General features: G+C 39.9%; 1 protein-coding gene across 1 annotated transcript in view; it reads right to left on the reverse strand.

The window, feature by feature from the left end:
* The window catches only part of unm_sa34860 (un-named sa34860), a 68,505-nt gene that overhangs the window by 13,739 nt on the left and 32,720 nt on the right, over positions 1–22,046 (reverse strand). Inside the window, exons 4-13 of the mRNA XM_023407276.2 lie at positions 20,929–21,084; positions 20,498–20,836; positions 12,634–12,758; positions 11,472–11,561; positions 11,193–11,262; positions 10,900–11,002; positions 7,253–7,320; positions 5,712–5,837; positions 4,358–4,543; positions 2,965–3,026 (exon numbers count right to left, since the gene is read on the reverse strand). Coding sequence (XP_023263044.1) covers positions 2,965–3,026; positions 4,358–4,543; positions 5,712–5,837; positions 7,253–7,320; positions 10,900–11,002; positions 11,193–11,262; positions 11,472–11,561; positions 12,634–12,758; positions 20,498–20,836; positions 20,929–21,084 — 1,325 coding nt within the window. The remainder of the gene's footprint in view (positions 1–2,964; positions 3,027–4,357; positions 4,544–5,711; positions 5,838–7,252; positions 7,321–10,899; positions 11,003–11,192; positions 11,263–11,471; positions 11,562–12,633; positions 12,759–20,497; positions 20,837–20,928; positions 21,085–22,046) is intronic.

A 22,046-nucleotide genomic window follows, 5' to 3' on the forward strand; every position in this document is an offset into this window, starting at 1 on the left:
GCAAAACCTACAAATAGCTCCTTTAATGATACTTCAAGATGAACGTTCAAGACATATAACTTAGTGTTCATCCTTTAAGGTGTGGAGCCTGCTAAACTAGGTCAGCTTGCAGGATAATACAGAAAAGCAAAAGTGAGAAGATATGTATGACCTCTGCAGCGAGGTCGCTGCAGAAGTCATACATATAGCTGAGCATTCTGCTAATGGTCGCTGAAAAGTTGTCCTGTAGCATGAAAGCCACACAGCCCCTGACAGCCAAAAAGCCAATTACTGTAACCTACAGTGTAGCAACAAAAACACAACTGTGCACACCCAACTATGTCAGTTTTGTGTCAGTGGTGGATTTTGAGGCTAAGCACATTATCACACCTTACTCTGATTTACTTCTAATTGCAGGAAATATAATTTCCAGCTAATTATCACTTATGTCTACAGTTTCCTCAATCTAATATCAGTAATGATGGTCATCCAATTATTGTTCTCCCTGTCCTGTATCACCTGTGCAGCTTCGTACCTCAGGTCATCCCTCCCATGCATTCACATGTGTTCTTGTCGGTGGATCTCGTGATGCACAGACCCAAACCGAAATTGAGGATTCCCCTAATTCAAACCACGGCTCTCTGCTGCTCTGTGTCACACCATGTTTTATGAAACCACTGTCTCTGCTACAGACTCCAGCACAGCCGTTACTCCCTCGAGCAAGTCACAGCCACTTTCTCATTCTTTGCTCCTAGCCCTGACTCAACCATCTCTTGTGGGACCTTCAAATTTCCATACCCCTATATTCATAATTAGGTCTTTCAATATCCAACACAAAAATTATGTTAAGGCAAAGGTACTTTGCCAAGGACAGACTCTTGTTTCTCTCCACCATTGCATGCTGATCAGTAGGTAGCCCCTTGAAAACCGGCCAAACTTGATTCAAATCACAACACTGACCAACCAGCCCACAGTGTACAGTTTTTATACAATGTAAATATTCAGCGCCAGTGCAGGACATAACGTATGCAGTTTGCATCCCATCACAGATGAACAACTTCAAAAAAATAGAATACATGCCAAAATCATGATAATCCCCACCTTTAACCACACCATAACCATGCTGTGGTTGCCATGCACAAATGTAAAAATTTAATTGGTGATAAGGTATATGTGTACTCTTGCTTTTGTGGTGCATAAACAGCTACCAAAGGCTGAATTTTAATGCAAAAAGAGAAGGTGTTGTTGACTCAGAACAGTAACTAGCTTTTTACAATGCTAATGAAAAAAGTAAAACATAGTGAGCGCTTTTTCCCTGCTATTGAAAACCCCTTCCACTGTGGTCCCTCTTAGTTTTCTCCAGATGACAGCTCTCACTGTTAGTTTAAGCCTCAGCTCCTTCCAATCCAAGTGCAAACTATCCAATCTTCCTGTCATCCTTTCTCTATATTTCCACAGGAAGACATGTACTATAGATGTAGCTGTACACTACTCTACCTCTCATGGTTTCAACCTCAGTTTCCATCAATGCTACAGCTAATTTTCCCATCCATCCACAGCAGAACATCCCACTTACATGTGAAATGAGATGTTAAGCCAAAGATGTGCGTTATGAGCCTTACGGAGCATTGTCCATAGCTGTGACGCCTAATCCAGGAGCCAGTCCTGCCCCTGGTTTTCTCATGACTGTGTCATTTATACTGGCCTCAGTACACCAGCCATCCATGTAATTACTTCACAGGGTTTTCTGTGCTGCTCCGCCTGATGGTCCCCTAGCTCCTCTGCCTCCCCTTTGCCATCCACGATCACTCCCCGAAGCACAGAGGACAGTCATGTCAGCAGTTTCCACAGATGATATAGCATATCTCATCCCTCCTTCCTCTGTCTTTTGTCTCACAGCATCCTTTCATTCCACACAGTCTGGGTGAGAACATCCTGTGCGGGTTTTTGATCTTTTCCAGTCTGCATCACCTTTCAAGCATGCCTTTACCTCCAAATACTATCATATTGCTCTCCCCTTTCCCAAACTTCTATAACTTCTTTTCTGAAACATGCTTTCACCATCTTGCACCTGTGTGACCTTACTTTCTTTCATCTCTCCATTAGCCATCTGCTGCAGGAGTTTGGCCCTTTTTTCATGCAGGATTTAGCCAACTGAGCATCATGCCATTGTAAGCAGTGAAGAGAATGAAGTGCTCTGGAGAGGCATCACTTAATTCACAGATTTGCCAGCTTCCCTCTTCATTACAGTCCACCTTCTAGTGAAGTCCAGATTGTCTAGACTGTGCAGAGATGATTCAAGCCCCGAGTGCTCAGATGTCTTTCATATTTTCTGCCAAACGATCTGTCACAGAGCCTGGGCTACTCAACATTTCAAAATATGAAATTTTAAAATCTCAACCACGTAGACACACTCAGAACAGAGCCCTTTTGATTATTCTGTATTATTCATTGCTGCTCCCCTCAGTGTTTTATATCATGTATTGAGTAACTTTGCTTTCCCCTTGAGCGATGTCCGTGTAACACCACCCAAGATTTTACACAAACACTCATAACTATCACATATTGTTCTTTGGCTAATTTCTGCTTGAATGTGTAGAATGATGAGCTATTGAATTGGAATAATAACAGGGTTGGTGGACATATCCTGATCCTCTTTGCCCACAGTCGTGTATCTCCATTACAAACAGCTCTGAAAAATGTATTTTCCCTTTCCAGAAGATTAAATGTTTTTCCACCTCTATGATAATTGTCCTCTCAGTTTGGCATATCAGCAAGTAGCAGCTCTCCACTCTTGTCTGTTTGCCACTTACTTCAGTCCACAGAAGTAATTCAGTACAACAATGATCTATGTTTGAGAGCTCACTCCATTTCCTTTTAATAAAGCCAAACATGCAGTTTAAACATTCCCTTTGATTGATTTTTTTTCTTCTTCTTTTCCCCTCCCAACCCATCGCTCCTGTTCTTGTCCCCCTCCTGTCCTACCTTGAGAAATGTGTCCAGTGATCCATTCTCCATGTATTCAGTGATTATCATCACTGGCTTGCCTGAGAAGCAAAACATAAGAACACGCTTTACAACAAAAACTAGAATACGCATTAATAGACACATCTGAGGATTATATTGAACAATAACTTGGACGTTACCTAAACAGAGGGTAAAAGAGGGAACTCAAGTTATAAGCTTTTATAAAATCGAATCAAACATACAGAATATTACAAAATTTGTTAACACTATAACACTGACTGGCATAAAGAAGTGTGATCTAAGTGTAACAATGGCAAATCAGACAAGATAAATTCCAATGCAAGCAAAGAATATAAAGCGATATGGCCTTCTTGGGTCTCATCTTTTCAAACTTAGTCCTGCTTTCATCACTCTACTACTCTCACAATCAGCTGCACTAACCGTTATTTTCATTATTGATTAATCTGATGATTATTTCGAGTTATCAGAGTTCTAGTAGACAAGTTTGGTCTACCAAAATAAGTAAAAGTGTCCACAACAATTTTCATGTTTGTTTTGTCCAACAAACTGTCCATTTGGCATTTTTGCATAAAAAATGACTTGATTAGTAGAAAACAAAGAAACATCCGTCAGTATATTGCAATACAACTCAGAAGTTGAATTTTCTATACAATCAACAAAAATGAGCATTATAAAATTCATTAATGTAGTACTTATGATAGGACAGTTGTAGTAGATTGTATCAGTTTCAGCTGGTGTAGCTAATAAACTGGGAACTATGAATAAATATAAATATAAATATTATTCTCATTACAAGTCCTGATAGCCAGTTTGTTATATGGCTGTAAAATACTAATTAAAACAGCACTGCTGTAGGATCTGGTTATCTTGGACGATGAACCTGGCTGATGTGAGGCTGTTGTATGCTTTTCAGACACGTCCTTATGAGCTGATTATTGCCAAATGAAACATATTGGAGATTTCTGAAAAATATGAGACTATTGTGTTATTGTAGCACTTGAATGATGACTCAACTGTATGTGCAAGTCAGGAAAAAAAAATCTGAACAAGGTCAAAGTACAACTCAAAGCAGAAGTGAGCTTGATAAACCTCAACTGAAGCTGTCAAAGCTCATGTGAATCTAATTGATGGCATATAGCTGAGTTTGATGGATGTTGAAAAATTCTGACAAAGTGCAGCTTTCAGACTGAAGAAATCAGTCTGACAAGTTGACTTGAACTTGACAAGTTGAGCTTGAGATTCCTGAATATGTTCACAGCAAACCTGCCATATGAGTAGTAATCTGCAATGTGACATGTTACAAATCCTATGGGAAGTACTTTGAACTCTAGACAAAGAGCTAAAACACAAGTGCCAAATCTGACTAGATACAGACATGCTGATGACTCACTCTTGGTGACCACGCCCTCCAGACGGATGATGTTGGGATGGTTAAACTGGCCCATGATTGATGCTTCCCAAAGGAAGTCGCGTCTCTGCTGCTCTGTGTAGCCTGCTTTCAAGGTCTTAATGGCAACCTGGATCTCTCTTTTCCCAGGCAGCCTCAGTGGTCCGCTGCACACCTCTCCAAACTCCCCTGAGGTGAAAAGACAGAGCTTGAGTTTGGCCTCAACACCTTGACCTGCGAAATTCTTGTTGAATGGTAAAATAACCCTGAATAGATCATAGTGTTTTTCTATTTGCAACGTTTCTCTGCTGCCAAACGTGGTTTCTTGCCGGTAGCAGGTGGTGGTGATTGTCGCTTGCCATCACTGTCTTTATAATAAAAGAGGTTATAATACGCCCTCTGACCAGCGCTACGTTTTCAGGGCAGATTGGAGGCGACAGTGAGTTGCCATCGGAAAAGTGAAGTGGAAGAGGCCAGGGCTAGCTGGTTAGCATGCTAACTACAGCAGAATAAAATAAGTAATAGAAACAAGAGTAAACATTGGTGTTGCTTTCCTCCACTGGAGACAGCTCTTGGTGAATAAAGGAATAAAGTTTGATGCTGAACAGTGTTTCTTTTAGTCTATTAAGTAAACAGCTGTTAATGCTAATGCTAGTTGTTGATCTATGACTTAAGTGTTGATCTATGACTTAATATACTTATCTTACCTGACAGAGAATATTTTTACTTTGAACACCTGCTGCCTTTGGTTCTGCATATTTGGATCAATGTATGTATAAATAGTGGGCAAGCATCACTCAACTCAATACTCAGTGCTCATTATCACAATATATAAGTAGCTACAAACAATAAAGAGATGTCAGAATGAAGGGCCTATGTCATTGCTGCACAGCTAGAGTGTTTGTGAGGCTAACAAATGCTGCAAATCAACATGTTTGTCAGCAGAGCACAAACACCATGTATAGCTGTGTGAATTTTCTGGCACAGTGTTTGGCTTGATTGACTGTTTGTAAGCGTGCCTCTACAAAATGTCATGCAATTATGAATGTGACAGATATATGCAGGTTGAAGAAATTATGAGGCACTATGGCAGAGGTAATGAGATAAACGGTTAAATCACATACAATATATCAGAATTAGTCTCGACTCATTACTGTTGTTATTGTATACCGAGTGTGTTCTCACAAAGGATTTTACCTGAGCATGCTTGACTGAACAACTTCACTTCAGTGGTTCAGAGCAGAGTGAACAATAATGAATTCTGTGATACATTATTTTGTCCAAATCAGCCTCAAACTGATGCTCAGCATAAGAATGAAGAGTGTCTCTTTAAAGCAGGCACAGTGAGTTGACTCACCGGCGCCGATGATCCTCTCGATGGAGATGAACGAGACGTCAATCTCCTGGGCAAATTCATGCACCGCCTGGTTGGGATCTTCATAGGTGAGGGGGTCAATGTAGGTGCGCACCCCCGGGAACTTAACTGCAGAGGCATATGCATGACATCATTACCATTTAGATGTCATTTTAACATATTAGCATCTAGTCAGTCTTGTATGCACAGTGCAATGTATGCATGCAAAACAACTTAAAACTATTAGTGGTCTCATTCTCTATAGCTACCTGGAAATGTTACAAATTCTGCTACAGTATATTTAATCATTAGTGAGACAATGGAAATTTGACAATTGTTTTTGTACACGCTCTCAACTGTTTTTCTAAGGAATTTACAGGATTATTTTCCATCAGTGTGATAAAACAGCTTGTTCAATCTCATCTGGTCATTCACTTTATCTACAAACAGGCTTTCAAGTACATTTCTAGAAATCTTTCTGTATAATGATACACAGTGGCTTCAGAAAATATTCAGACTTCACTTTTTGCATAGTTTCCTGTGTTGTAGATGTAATTGTAAATGGATGAAATTTGCCCACCTATTTACTCAATAACCCATTATGACAAAGTGAAAATATGTTTTTTAGATTTTTTTGAAAATGTATTCAAAATAAAATGTCAACTTTTATACATATACTGTATATTAAACCTACAACATAATAAAGTATACAAAAAGGGGGTCTGAATACTTTCTAAAGCAACTGTATGTAAATAATATTATGTATACCATAATGGAAGATTTTATTAAAATTTTCAAGCCATAATCAACATCATTTCTGAATTTCTATATTAACACAACAGCAATTATAGTTGTTAATTATGTTGCTGTTATTATTCACTTAATTAGTCACTTAAATTGTTGTTGCTGATATGATTAAATACATTGAACCCCTGAGGCCTTTATGATTATTCTACCTTTTAAAAAACATCACCCCTACTGAGAGTACTTAACAAATCTACTGCTTCTTAAGAACAAAACACAATGATTCATTCCTTTAAATATCCTAAAAAGACGATGCCATTAAGTCACTTTTGTGTTCATAAAGTAAAATTAAAAACATATTTTTTTCAAAAATATCTTCTTTCATGGTATAAATCAGTACGACAGTATGCCACGCTGACTTCCCAGCAGCTGATGTTTCCGTCAAGGTCGGCTCCGGTGCCAACAGATGGATAGCAAAACTGTGGCCAAATATATAAAGCTGTCACAGCCTATAAATCATCAGCGTCCTCTACCAAACTTGCTGCCATGGAGAAGGTTTGTAAGTGTGTCATTCAAAGAGTAGCTCCCAGTACAAAACACTGTCAGCGGCACTGGTTTACACACACATGCACGTGGACCCTACAGGGATGGACAAACTCATACAGACGTGACCGCTGTCTGAACCCTCTGCTGTAAATGTAGTGTAAACTTTGGATGAACTTGCCCACACACACACACACACACACACATATATATATGCATACACATAAACAGAATAGTTTTGAGCTTTCTAAACTTACTGTGACCATTGTGGAAGTGCATCTTCTCCTCTTCAGGATCCTGTTTTGCTTTGCTGTAGCCGCAGCGCCTGAGAGGGAGGAGACCAAAACACATTACTATCAGTATCATGCCACAGTATTGTTATATGTTGTGTATTTTTTGCAGAACATCTTTACAAATACACTTTCTTCAATCACACAAACTGATGACTTTCACTGCTAAAAATGTGGAACAAATTAGGCTGAATCGCAGTTCTGGTGATCAGAACCCTTATTTTTTCTTAACATTCTGACACATGCATTATTTAGCAAAGACTGTAAATAATTTTCCAATTTTTAGCACAAAGTAGCAAAAAATATTTTATGGCCTTTTGCATTTTATCTAAAAAAGAATCAAGCGGTGACATTTACGAACAGAGACAAGAAAAGGTGGCAGGCAGAGATCATGGTAAAGATACCATAGAATGGTATGGACACAGTAAAGCAAACGGCGGCCAACACAAGACATAATCACAGTTGGATCGAAGTGCAAGATAAGCTTTTTATTTCCTCATAGGATCTGTTAACTTACATTTCAAGGTTTTCAAAAAAATATTGCTGAAAATGCTGAAAACCACCAGCCTTTAAGATGAAAGCAAAGGGCTGCAGTTTTCAAATAGTATCATTTTCCAAGAAAGCACTTGTCAACAGATCAACTCTGACTTCTGACACGTCTTGCACTTTTCGATAAAGGCCATATCCAAAATGAAATATTTTTTGTCAAGTTGCTACAAAAAGAAAAAAGACCTAAGAGAAAATTCTTTAAACTACTGGATTTTGTATATATCAGCATCAAATCCTATTCTCTTATGTGCATCTGAGCAAGCGTATTTGTGTTTCCCCTTATGGCCAGAACATGTGTTATGCTGTATATCGTGTGGATGTGTGTGAGTCTAGGCCGTGGTGTATGTCTGCATATGTATGGGCTCAAAAAGCTTCTGTATGTCAATATTTAGACGAGGAGCATCAGAGGTAATCACAGATAACCCAGATTAAACGGGGGGATTGATTTAAAACTTGATCCTATATGAAAGCAAACACACACACACACACACACACACACACACACACACAGTCAGAGCAGACAGATACAAACAAAGACACAAATGACTATTTTTTTCTGAGCGGTAAAAACACAGATTTAGTAGGAGTCAATAATTTTTCAGTTCTTGAAGACAAAAAGTGCATCGAAACATGAAAAAACACACACACACACACACACGCGAACACACACACACACACACACACACACACACACACACACACACACACACACACACAGGAGTCATGTCCAAGTCTTTCTCATCATGGTTCTCTGTAGGAAAGCCAGGCTTGGCTAGAGGGGTTTGGTATGGGCAGCTGGATCGTCAGGGGGAGGGGAGTCTGTCTGTGTGTGTGTGCGTGTGTGTGTGTGTTTTGCACATGTGTGTCTGCCTGAGGGTGTTTAGTTTTGCCGGATCTGTTGAGTCAAGAGGTTTGAGCACGCTCAGTGCCCAGCCGGCCCTCCAACTTCCTGCATGTGTGCGTCTGTGTGTGTGTGTGTGTTAACTCATGCATACATGCATCAATGCGTATGTGTGTGTGTGTGTGTCTACATGTGTGCTGCGTTTGGATGTCTATGCATGCTGGCGTAGTCTGGAGGGTCATGCAGTAGGAGGGGAGGTGGGAATACAGTGGATGGAGGGGGTTGCTGCGCTTGTGTCCCAAATCGACCACTGGAAAATTTGGCCTTCCTCCATCTCTCCTCCCCCACACAACACCAGAGTGATCCTCCACCCTCATCCGTGTTGGGTTAAACCAAAATCACCACCGTCTTTTTCTGATTTGCTTTTTAATCCTTAAACCTCACCAGTGCTCCCACTGTCTGTTCATGAGCTCAAGAGCTACATATTCACCGTCTTTGTGAATACATTTTTAATTAAGGATGAACTAAATTACTAAAATTAAGCCCTAATAGTTGAAGGGATGTACAGTTCAGTGAGTGAAGACGCAACAAAATGTGTGTATGGATGAATGAAGATGATTAAACAGATCCATGGATGGATGGATGTAAGCATTATTACAAATATGTAAATGGGGGGTTGGTACAAGGACAGACATCAGAACATGGATATGAATCTGAATTCACACTGAGCTTTATGAAGCTGCTCTCAGCTTTGTTAATTATGGTTCAGTAAAAGGACATGAACATGGAGTATATAGCCTGTAATTAACTTAATGAGATATGTTTCTTAGGGAAAAGTGTTTAACAGAGTGAAAATCAGGTCGAGTTCAAGAGTCCAAGAAACTTTTACAGACAAATAAAAGAGTTGAAGGGACAAAAAAATCTTATAAGAGGCTGAATATTTGCTCAACAACTAAGGCCAGGGAATACGTGCTTTGCATGTATTTGAATTCTTTCTTACTATATATTTACATTTGTGTATGGCTGTGTGTGAAAGTGGTATCAGGAAATTGGTTGTACCAATTACAACTCAAGGTGATGTGAAGGTCATATGAGCCCAGAAGCATGTGAATACAGTGTATACGAGTCTTGCCAAGAGTTTCAGCCATCATTGAATATACAATAGAGGTTATCATACACCCTCTGACCAACGCTACTCCTTCAGGACAGACTGGATGCAAGAGACTTGGTATCGCAAAGTGATGAGACGGGCCGATGGATTTCTGCTAGACTGACAGCTGCTGCTCACATTGGCTATGTAGCAATAGCAAGGACCTACAAAAAGCTCCTTTAAGGAGAATCCACTGACCTGAATGCATCAACCCTAAAGCTATAATCTAAAAAGCAACCCTTAATAATGACCTATTACAAAACTCTAACCTCAAGCCATGAGTCTAATCCCATAGTGCTGCTCAACAACACAGAAATATATGGGTCAGGAATAGGATTTGATATTTGTCATTTTTGTTAGTCAGCAATAGGTCAGAGAAGGATAAGGTGAAGTTCTCATACTAAGCTAAGATATCCATCCACTTTTATACAGATACACACGACTGATGTGCTTTACAAAATGATAATAATTTGAAAATAGAATACAAAATCTTAGTTTCACACATAGAGCATATTTTTCTCTTGTACAGAACGGTTCCTAAATAAATCATGTTGGAAACTCCTGTCTTTGTTGAATGTAGTTTGTTGTTATTCCCTTGGATTGTGCAATTAATCTCATTAAACTTTAATCTCACGGCCCAATAATAACATACTTACCCAAAACATGAGAGGATGAGGGATGTCACCATTCACACATCAATGTCTTCCAATAATTCCCAGTAGAAACCAAAGATATACAACTGCTCATATGTTCTCTACTCATGTACCGTCAGATCAGTAACCCAGTAATTTAATTTAAATCATTCCAATGACACTTATAATTCAACATTATAAGTGTTGCATTAGTATTTTTGAATTACATCCTTGGGTTATAATCAGTGTGCTCGCTCATCCGCCCATTTTTACTTTATGTTGGCGCAGTTGGTGGCATTTAATGTACTGTGGATACCCACCTGAGTTCTCACAGCAGAAAGATGTGTGTAGGCATAGAGTATGCACCTGCATGCGTCTCTATATACTCTACGTGTGTTCCTGGTTGTGTTTATGTTCTTTCAGGTGTGTATCTATTTCTTACCGTCCACTGAGCAGGAATCCAGCTACCACTGCCAGTAGGACCAGCGCCAGTGTGATGGCCACCGCTACTATCAAAGCCTGAGCACGCTCACTGGTAGCAGTTACTGCCAAAGAAAAGCGATAAATAAAGAGTTAGACAGACACAAACACACACACATAGTGTACATGCACACACACAAAAACACACCTGGCATCTGTTGTTGATGCAGCCTCCAAAAGCAGGTGGGAGTCACAAACAAGCTGAAACTTTGTTGTAAATGTAATGCTCTCTCACACTCTCTCAGGCGTACTCACAGTAAGGGCTGGTCTGGAATTCAAAACGCCGGCTAAATGCGCCGTAGCCTGCCGAGGTCCTGGCTCGCACCTGTAATACATCATTCATATATAAATCACATCTACAATGAATATCACATCATATGTTTAAACACATTCATATGTTACACAAGACTTTGATTCGGCAGCTTCTTTGTCTTTTTTCCTCTTTCAAAACTCAGAACACACTGACGTCCTTTTTTATTATTCCCACAATCTTATTTGGATATCCCCATATCCCCATTTGAGCCCATGTTTCACCTGGAAGATGTAGACTGAAGAGGGCTTCAGGCCCTCCACCACCATCTCGGTCTCCTTTGATTTTATGATAGTGTAACTGGAGTCCTGCTCCTGTAGTAAGAGAAAGGGAGAGAGGGTTACTGCAATTCATTCACATGCTTTACATATGTTTTTGTTGCCTTGATTGGACTAGTTTTTTTGCTGCAGTAATCATTCTGCCAAACTTCGTTCGCGTGTGTGATCTCTTGCCTGCGTCTGTGTGTGCACTTGCATTTTTCTTTTTTCTTCTGCACATTTCTGCCGCTTAGCTACCTGCAGCCTAGTGTGTGTGTGTGTGTGTGTGTGTGAGTGTGCGCAAGTGCATGTGTGTGGATCAGGTTTAAACACAGCTAAATGCCCCTTTCCATTAGCCAGAGGCCATTAGCTAACCACTGACCACAAACGCCGCTCTGCTCTCCTGTATACTTTTATTCTGACCTTCCCAGAAAAGAACACATCAGAAGATCAAGGAGAGAAAAGAGGAAGGGCATGAGAACAATGATCTGAATACAAGCATCAAATTGCTGCATCTATCCAATTCCAACTTAGAAAAAAAACAAAAAAAACAAACAGCTAAAGCTCTGTCATATGAGAGAGTCATGTAGAAGGAGTGGATCTGATTTAAAAGGCCACAGTTCTTTAAGGCAAACTGAATTTATATTCAGCTGTATCTCTGAGGGTCAATTTAAACAATGTTGGTCAAAAAATTTCTGCAAATGCAATAAATTAAATATGTGGAGCTGGAATGAGGCAAAAATCAATTACTGGTAGTGGTCCCTTTAGCATCATCAAATTCTCAAATGCATGGAGATATAGATTTCCAGAAGATTTAAAATGCAAATCAATAATGTTTGTAAAAAAATGTGTCAAGTTTACCAGAGGCCTTAAAATAAAAACTTTCATATGCAGCATTTGTTGCATTAATACAGTTGCTCAGTAATCATAATCTTCACAATTAAATTGCAAAATTTGAATTTGCATGATTTGTAGATCAATACAGTATAATTTGTGTTCTGTATATCAAATACACCTAAAACAATACACACAAATTAGTAAAAGATTGCATGCAAAATTACTACCTCTATGCCAAAAAAACATACAGTATATTCTATATATACTAAATATATATATATATTTTTTTTACCTTTTCAAAATACTTGATCTCGTACTCCAGGATGATACCGTTGGGACGATCAGGCTCTGCCCAGGAAAGGGCAATGCTGCTCTTCTCTGTGTGACCTTTCCTCACAACACTCACTGGGGACGGGGCTGCGCGCGCACACACACACACACACACACACACACACACACACACACACACACACACACACACACACAGTACAATTTCAATCTACATTGATTTACTTGAAAAGTAACAGCAGTTAAACATAATGCAACCCAGTGCACCTCTTTAACTGCAGTATTTACCATGACTGACATGAGATCCTAATAAACAGTGATTGAACACTGGGGAAATGGTTGTTGTAAAGTCTGCTGGCTACAATCAGCATCTATGAGACAGCCGTCTTTTGATGACACCTCATCCTTTGATGTTAACATGTACACAGCTGACTGTAATGCTTGCTGTGATTGTTGTATGTTATGAAATATTAAAGTGGAGATGAATTGTCAAGGAAGAACCCCCCCACCCCCCCCAAAAAAAGACCAAAACTGGTTTTAAAGATGGTGATGTGGAGAGGTGGTTTACCACATTAGAATTCCCACTGTTTGTTTACATTGGTCTTTGCTGTCGTGTTATTCCTGTAATGCTGGGTAAGGAAAAATAATAATAACAATCTGACATTTTTTTCTGTTATATTTTCCCCGGGGTTTCCTTTTTGGAATTCAAGTTTGTTTCTTACAAAAGTTCCTCTGAGGTTGTTTGGCTCAGTCCACTGAGCTTTCACTCCACAAGTGAGACTATTTTTGATTCCAAAGCAGCTCTGCCTCTGAAAAAATGTCTACAATCTGGCAATAAGGTGCAAAACTGTTGTTGATTATTACTATAGTGTGATTATACATATTAACACCTGGGAGAGCAACCACCATTCCTTTAAACTTTCTCCCTTCAAAGTTTTCATGTTTGGCTCTATGTCTGAAAACTTCATCTTTGGTCTTAGGGTGTTGTTTGGCACTTAGTAAAGTTTCAATTTTTATTCTAGTGTTTTTTGTAATTTATTCTGTAAGTCCTGAAGTCAAGTGAGCTCTGTTGTGTGAGTTCGCATCAATCATCGAACCATCCTGTTGTAACCTGAGCTCTTGGCCCATCTCTCAGAGGGACAGTTGGAGAGTCTCTGACACATAAAGAGCTTTTAACCAGGCAAAATGCTCCCTCAGGCAATTCTGTGTGTGAGTGTAAGCCTCTATTGCAAATGCTAAACACCGTTTAGGTTTCAATAGCCTCAGCAGAACTCCACAGGGAATAAATCATCGCTACAAACACAGTAACTGTATCCTGAGTGGATGGTCGCACAGAAGTGTTATCTGCAACATCTTAAAAGCCTGAAACCAGAGACCGAATCACACTCTCACACTCACACACACACACACACACACACACACACTCAATGCTTAAATGGTATAAAGGCTGGGATGTGATGATAAAAGAGTAGACCTCTTTTCCCAGCAGCTTAACGGGTAACAATACACAAAACTCTAAGTTTAAATCCACCAAAAATGGCTGCAGTTTGCCATGCTATATTTAATTAAAAGTTTGAGGGTGTCATATGAGGTTTTACAGATTGTAAAGCCCTCTAGTGTATGAATTCTGGGTTATATAAGTGAACTTAATATGACATTCCACGAGTAAACATATTTATAATATTTGAACTAGGGCTCTAGCTATAAAATATATCTTAGAACTAATTAATCTGCTCTTTTAATTAATGATTGTCCATAAAAAAAAAAACACTGATCATAATTTCCCAAGCTGATGTCTTCAAATTGCTTGTTTTGCACACTGCAGTCTGTATTCATCTTGCAGTGATTAAAGAATAGAGGAAACCAGGAAGTTATATTATATATATATATCAGAGAAGCTGAATTTTTTTCTTGATGAATGACTTGGAATTCCAGTGTGACTCTGCCGTTTCCCATACATCTAACACACGAGTCAAGTCACTTTATAAACGTCACTTTACAAAGTAGAGTACAAAGTATATATATATATATATATATATATATATATATATATATATATATATGAGATTGTGGTATATATATACTGTATGCCCATATAGCTTACATGAACACCCAAAGTGGCACCCTTCACATTCCTAAACGGTGTGCAACTCAGCTGATGAGACTGAGCAAACAAGTCTTTTAAAAACCTGACAGGTCTGAAAAACGCCAAACGCTGGGAGAGAATGGGAGGTGATGAGGAGAGGCAAGGGGTGCTGAAGGAGGAGGAAGAGGAGGAGGGGATGGAAGACAAGCGGATGGGTTGATAAAAATGGAAAAAAAAAAGTGAGAGATGAAATATGAGAGAGAGGGGGAGACATGTGAAGGAGTGTAGACAGGGACCCAGCAACACTTTCATTTTAGCAACAGTGTAGACATGCAGTGGAATCACAGTTCCCAGTTTAAACACTTCCAGTGTGTGTGTTAAATCGGTTAATGAAGACCTATATAACAGTAACACAGAGCACGAATGAACATAAACGTCTGATAATTTCCGTCTCTAAGGCCTTTGCCTGTTTTATCCATCAATCTGTAGCCGAGGAACATCTTCTATTTCAAGAGGAGAGAGGTCAGAGAAGGTTGTTAAAGATGTTCAGTGGACGAGTGCAGCCCTTCAGTGTAAAGACCCTGGACTCAGATAAGACCAATGCTATCACAGTGTAGAACATAAGCTTCTCAGACCACTATCTGTCCGAACCATCACCAGAATCAATACACGCCTTCAACTATCTGGTTTTATTATCCTTTAACCACCCTCAGAGAATAACAGAAAGATAGACCACTATGTGAGAGAGGAGAGGAGGCAGACAAGAAAGAGATGGCTTTATTAAGGTTGTAAACTACCAAACCTTCTCCCATTTTTCTTTGTTTGCAACTTATCATCCCCACCTGCCGTCGCCATTACATGTCATTCTCAAACCCTTCCTACATTTTCAACAGGGACAGCTGTTCGGCTGCTTAACGAGGAGCCCATCAAGCACCAACATACAATGTGTTGCATTCCTATCAGTTAAACAAACTCATATTTCACTTCATAAAAGTCATGACAGGGATAATGTAGAAAGTACAGGGCGTCACCGTGGCCTAGGGCGTTGATCAGGAATATGTCCAGCTGGGGACCTTTGTTGTCCTGTCATCTCTGCACTGTCTTCTGACCACTGAATGCATACAATTCATAAAAACACCTTTAAAAGAATAATGAATGCACACATTCAACCAGGTGGAAGGAAATCTTCGTAGAACATTATATTATTCTGAAGTGAAAAAAAATTATCTTTCCTTCTTTCTTTTTAATAAATCATATTTTTTGTTACTTTACTTAACTATGATCCCCTTGCATATGATGAGTTCCTTTCGTTCTCCGTTGTTCCACATGACAAGTTTAAATGTTTCGGTTTCTTTTGATAGCTATCCAGGACTGTGATACATCAACGGTCTTAACTCAGGGCCATTGACAGCCATTCTAGATGCCACCAAACCTAAAAATGAAGTCCATGACGATATTCTTCCCAGCCCGCTTTCTGTATCCTCTCTCCTCTGATCTACTAAATGTCTCTTCCTCTTCAACCCACTCCAGGTTCAACCTCCACTCCAGCAACCTCCCTATTTCTGTACAGCATCTGTGCCTAAAAACAAAAGTAAGACACACAGCCTCAGCGCCAGGCTGTGCACTTTACCACCCACAAGGTAATGTAGTACGATTCATTTGATTAATAGCCAACAACAGCAAAAAAACAATGTGTGGGAGCATTTAGTGTGCCGTTACCTCGCAGCGCTCCCACACTGTGAACACCAGAAAAAAAAAATCAACGACCAGGACTATAGACATAATAGAGCTGAGCGATCACAGAAACACATTTAATGAATATATTATCATAAAGCTTGGGCTCAGTGTTGTGTGATTATTGACCATTAATAGTCAATTCAAGCCTTCACAGTGGTAAATGAGCAAATACTTAAAATGTGGACACCTTTGGATTGAGGGGATGGTTCTGTAGTGAGTTTGGTGATTTCATTTTCATTTATGAATACATTTCTTCAACTTCATAGTGGTTTTCTAGCGAGCTATCTCATCAAAATTATATGCATTGGTGTGAAAGGCAACATCAAAGCAGTGTGAAATACATGACTTGCCGTTTTAAAAAACTGTTGCTGCACCAGACTGTGAGCGTTTCTGAACTTCCAGCCTCTCTCTGAGCCTCACCTCATTCCTTTACTTCTCAAAACCTCTGCATCATTTCTCTTCCACCGCCTGTCTTCTCTACCTCCGTCCTGTTGTTCCATCTTTCCCTTTCCTCCTTCTCGCCTGCCTTTCACCTCTCCTCCTCACGAGTACCAACACTTCATTATTCAGGGACACTGTGAAATCACAGGGACACTGTGAAATCACCTTTTTCACGGATCCCTTATCAAGTGTGACAATTCCCACACATCAAACGGCAGATCCTCTGACTCCTTTCTCTCAGTCTCCGTCTATCTGAGTCTCCCCGTTGCCCCCGTCCCTCTGTACTTTTGTTTCGGTATCTTGTCTTTGCCTTTTTTACCTTCACAAGCAAAAGCACGGTCATAATACACAGTCACGTACAAGCGCAACACAACAAAAAAAGGCAAAAACACAGATGCTTTCAAAGCTGATCAAAGTCCTCATTGGATAATTACATCTGCAATGCAGAGGAGAGACCGGATCAGAGCATATTAAGCTGTTCATTACAATTATGGCTTCAGGATTATTGTTAGAATGATTCTCCTCGTTACTTTGTTAAGTCAATTTACATATATGACCTGCAGTGGGTGAAGTTCTCCCCATGCTGCAGTGAACACAACCCGATGGGAGACACAGGCTGTAAACAGTCAAGTAAACTGAGTGCAGTTTAAGTGCCACATTACATAAACAGTGGTTGCTTAAATGTTGCATAAAGAAGCCACAGCTCAGGCTTTTTCTTAACTGTTTGGCATTAGGAGCCCTTTCAAATTGAGCAGCTGCTACTTGAAACCCATTGTCACATGTTGCATATGCCAGTAGTGGTGAGGAGAGTGATTTCCTCCTCTCAGACTATTTCAGATGAATCAATTTTGGAGGCCAAAAGAGGGAGAAGTATCTGGTGCTGCAAAGATTTGGGAAAAATGAGAGAACAATGAATATGTAGTGTTTTTTTTTCGTCTTGACACTTCCTTCATAAATGTGGTTTGTTGAACCAATGGGATCGAGCAAGTGCTTCTTCATAGTATATAAAAATAACTATTCAATTCAATAATCACATAGAGTTCACATTTAGACTTGGGTAAGTTCCTATGAAAACCTTCAGTACCTTCTTTTATTTCAGCTGATAATAACCCAGGTAAGAGATCTAGTCTTGCAGCTGTAGTTCTTTGATGGTGAACTACTTTACTGCATATCTTTGTCAATATGATCTCTAGAGTTTACTGTAAATGAAAAATTTGTAATTTGGTTCATTTGAATACTTAACACATTTTCATGTGAACACTCATGCTTGCACATATGTTATGCAATCTGCACTCCAGACATTTTTAACCGCCATCACTGCTGTTACATCTGCTTCAAAACCTGTAAATCTTACCAATATTTAGTGGTTATTCTCCTCTCACTTTTTTTCACTGAATTGATGCATTAGCTTTAATTACGTCTTTGATCGATCGCTTGTCTGTCCGTCTTGGGAGAGGAATCCTTCCTGAGTTGCTCTTCTTGTTGTTTTTTTCCCCCAATGTTTTTCCCTGTTCAATAGTTCTTGGGGAAGATTTTCCTCATCTGATTGTAGGGTCTAAGGACAGAGGGTGTCATATGCTGTACAGATTGCAAAGCCCCTTGAGGCAAATTTGTGATCTGTGATATTTAAATGTAATTTGACTTGCTGCTCTTAAAACAACCTGACCTTTAAATATGAGTCATACATTTTTCGAGAAAACTCAAGTGATTTTAGAGATTAAAAAAAAAAAAAAAAAATGTCCCCATTAATTTCCCCCTTTAATTAAGCCATTCAATGTCATCAGTAGCTCAATGGCAGAGAGTTCAAATTAGTTCGAAATAAATGAAGCTGTTAACTAAGCACGCTGTTCTAAAGTTTGCTTTTTCAGTCACGGTTCCCAAATCCAGGAAAATAAATCTTATTTGCATTTTTTAAATTCTACTTTGTGTACATTTGTTTCCCAGTTTTTCTTATGCAACATACTTCTACTGGTCTATTAGTCTAATTAGTACAGCACTTCAAAATAGCTTTATAAGTAAGTGAAGTTTTGGTTTATTGATCTGCTGATTTCTTGCTTTTTGCGCTAGTATCTGCTCTCAACATGTGCTGGATTTCCAAGTTAAAATAAAACGCACAGCCTGTGCCACATCCATGCCAAAGAGCAGCACATTTTTATCTGCCCGCGCCTCTGCCAGTCATGTGTAATCTATCGTAATCCCTAATCTCCACTTGGTCCAGTGACTGTCTAACTTTAATCCAGCTACAACTCCAATAAACTGAATGCGAGTTGTGTAGTCTGGTGTAATCCACTCAGTCTGCTGACAGCAACAGTGACAATACAACTGAAGGACCATCAGCGCTCGCAACTGTCAGACAACCATCTGCCTCTCTCTCTTTCTCTCTCCTACAGAAACTGTACCCGTACTATTATTATTACTACTACTACTACTACGACGACTTCCTACTATTCCTTGACTGCCAGTGAACCATCTGTTCAACAAATCGGAACAAACGCACTCCTTCAAAACTGTTTTTCCTCTAGCCTTCCCTCCAGATGGAACCCTTAGGGAGGAGCACATTAATCTCATATTTTTCTTCTCATTTCATTACGCTGTGTGCTACCCATTTCATTACAAGCAAATAAAATAAACTACACAAGCACATACCTCCCGTAAATATAAAAATGGGCTCCCAAAGCAGATATGAATTCTAATCCCCATTTAAAGAGAAGCTAACAAAGCATCACATATTTACAGCTATGGGGTGTAGTGGGGCTCTTTCATTGTCCAATATTAGAGCGGTCTTTTATGTTTGGCCGCTGTGCTGCTCGCTTTGGTGCTGTTGGTTTAGTGTCTTGCTCGAGCGTAATTTACAGTTCCTCACACATATCCTCTCAAATGTAAAAAAAAAAAACCACACCTTTTTCCTTTTTCATTCATAGTCAAAAATAGTACTTCCCAGCTTAAAATGAAAAACATGTAAACTTGCACGTCTTCAGCCTGATTCATCACTGATAAGCTTGCGGAACAACACCTGCTACCACACAAGACATCCGTCTCACAACAGCCTGAAAATCAAGAGCTTTCATTCTGTCACAGATTCCTGCAAATCTTGTTGATGAAGAATACTGCCTAATTGAGGGGACCAAGCTGCTTTTTCAATGACATTATCTGGATGCAAAGGCAAAATAAATAAATAAATAAATAAATAAATAATTAAAAAAAAAGCCTTTCCACTGAGCAATGTCCCTCATTCACTGCAGGGATGGCGCATGAGTGAAAATTAATACAGCGACAGATTTGTTGGACAAATACTGTGATGATTTGATCATCTGGTGTGTTTGGTATCAAACCCAAATATTCGCGCCTGGTATCCAAGGTGCAGGTTTGTCTGTGGCAGTTTCAATAAGGAGGGAAGGAAAAGTGGTGACAAAATGGTGGTGATTCCTGCTGTTGGGAACATTCAGAATAAGTTTGAATACTGTGGGGGGAAAACAAGAAGACAGCTGTGACAGGACAGCTGTGGCGCTGATTGGAGCACACATTGGGAGACTTTGATTGATAAAAAAAAAAAAAAGAAAAGAAAGCTTTTATTGACATTTGTGACACATCTGGTGCAACATACCTGCCTGATTGGTTGTCACATTAAGTGACACGTACTGCTTCGCGTGGTCTTTGGCCAGCTCTGACACCCCGTTGACAGCCTCCAGCAGGAAGCTGTAGTTGGTGTGCGACTGCAGGTCGGCCACCATCACCGAGGTGTTTGACAGGCCGACGCGGCGTGGCAGAAAACGTACGCTGGGGCCACATTCCTCTAAGCCCCTTCCGTCTGGCAGGACCTGTCGGCACAGGATGTTGTAACGTACATCCTTCCTGCCACCTGTCTCCATGGGGACAGACCACTCCAAGAATACGCTGGTCTCATTGACATTGGATATGGCGTTACGTGGAGCAGAAGGAGGGCCTGAAAGATACGGAGAATGGTTACAAATACATGTAGTGACATCCTACAACAGCATCTTGATGACTGAAAAAAAAAAAAAGGTATATCCTCACGTGTGCAGGCCATATTGGGAGGGTCAGAGTCAATCTTATAGTATCCGTCCTCACAGCTGCAAGAAGTGGCTCCCGTCTGCCTGGCCACACTGTGAGGCGGACATTTACTGCAGGCCAGAGACTCCAGCAGTGAGCGGTAAAACCCCACTTTGCAGACTGAAAGAAGGGGAGGAGGGTGAGGATGGGGGTTGGATAAAGAAGAGATGAGATGATAAGAGGAGACGTAGCAACAGGAAAGGGAAGGGGGTCATGGGGAGAGAGGTGAAAAAAAATTAAAAAAATGGGGGAGAGAAAAAGCAGGACAGCATGGTTAGTACCCTTAAAAAAAAAAAAAAAAAAAAGGAGGTCAACATCACAGCGGTAGAAAAATTTCCCTGGGTGGCTGTGGTTGTTTTGAGGTTCTTCATCAGAGATACTACTGTAGTTGCAGAGTTGGAATTAAAAGAAGCATTTGTTGCCTAGTTTTTGTCATACATTTGTATTTTTTTTCTGCTTCTTTTGAAGTCTGATTTTTCTTCTTTTATCCCTCTTGGGATTATTTCTTTTATCCAGCCAGTACAACCCTGCTCTCTTCTTCATGTTTCCTTATCTCTACCAAAAAAAAAAAAAAAAAAGAAGCTTGCTTCTTCCTGTTGTGGGGGGTTTCCTTCTTATTCATAGTCTTCCTTCAATTCAATTCAGTGATCTGTAACCAGCACCTGATTGAGAGTTTGCACTTGCATCTGCTGCACAGTATTGTAACCCACCCAGCCCCATATGTGCATCACCATAAACAAACAAATACAGCAAGCACAGAAACAGACGTAATCTCTCTTCCTCACACACAGACGTGGACTCAGGCGGCTGATCTAAGTGGGGCAGGTAGACAGGAGGGTGGCACACTCAGAATGTTAACGCGCAAAAATACATCACAACCTCTGTCACCATGGCTGCGCCCCCAAGCCAACCAATCATTTACTTATCACAGTATCATTTTCGCCCTGAATTCGCTGCTGCACTCAGACAGATACAAACAGACACGTGCAATAGGGAATAATGGGATATTGGACTTTCGATAAGCACAGATCCATAGATGGTTGAGTCCAAAGACAAATTTCTGTTATTTATTGTTAAGGAGA

This window comes from Seriola lalandi, unplaced genomic scaffold, assembly GCF_002814215.2.
Source record: "Seriola lalandi dorsalis isolate HSWRI2012SDOR001 ecotype SW California unplaced genomic scaffold, Sedor1 jcf7180002054332, whole genome shotgun sequence".
Taxonomy (NCBI): Eukaryota; Metazoa; Chordata; class Actinopteri; order Carangiformes; family Carangidae; genus Seriola; species Seriola lalandi.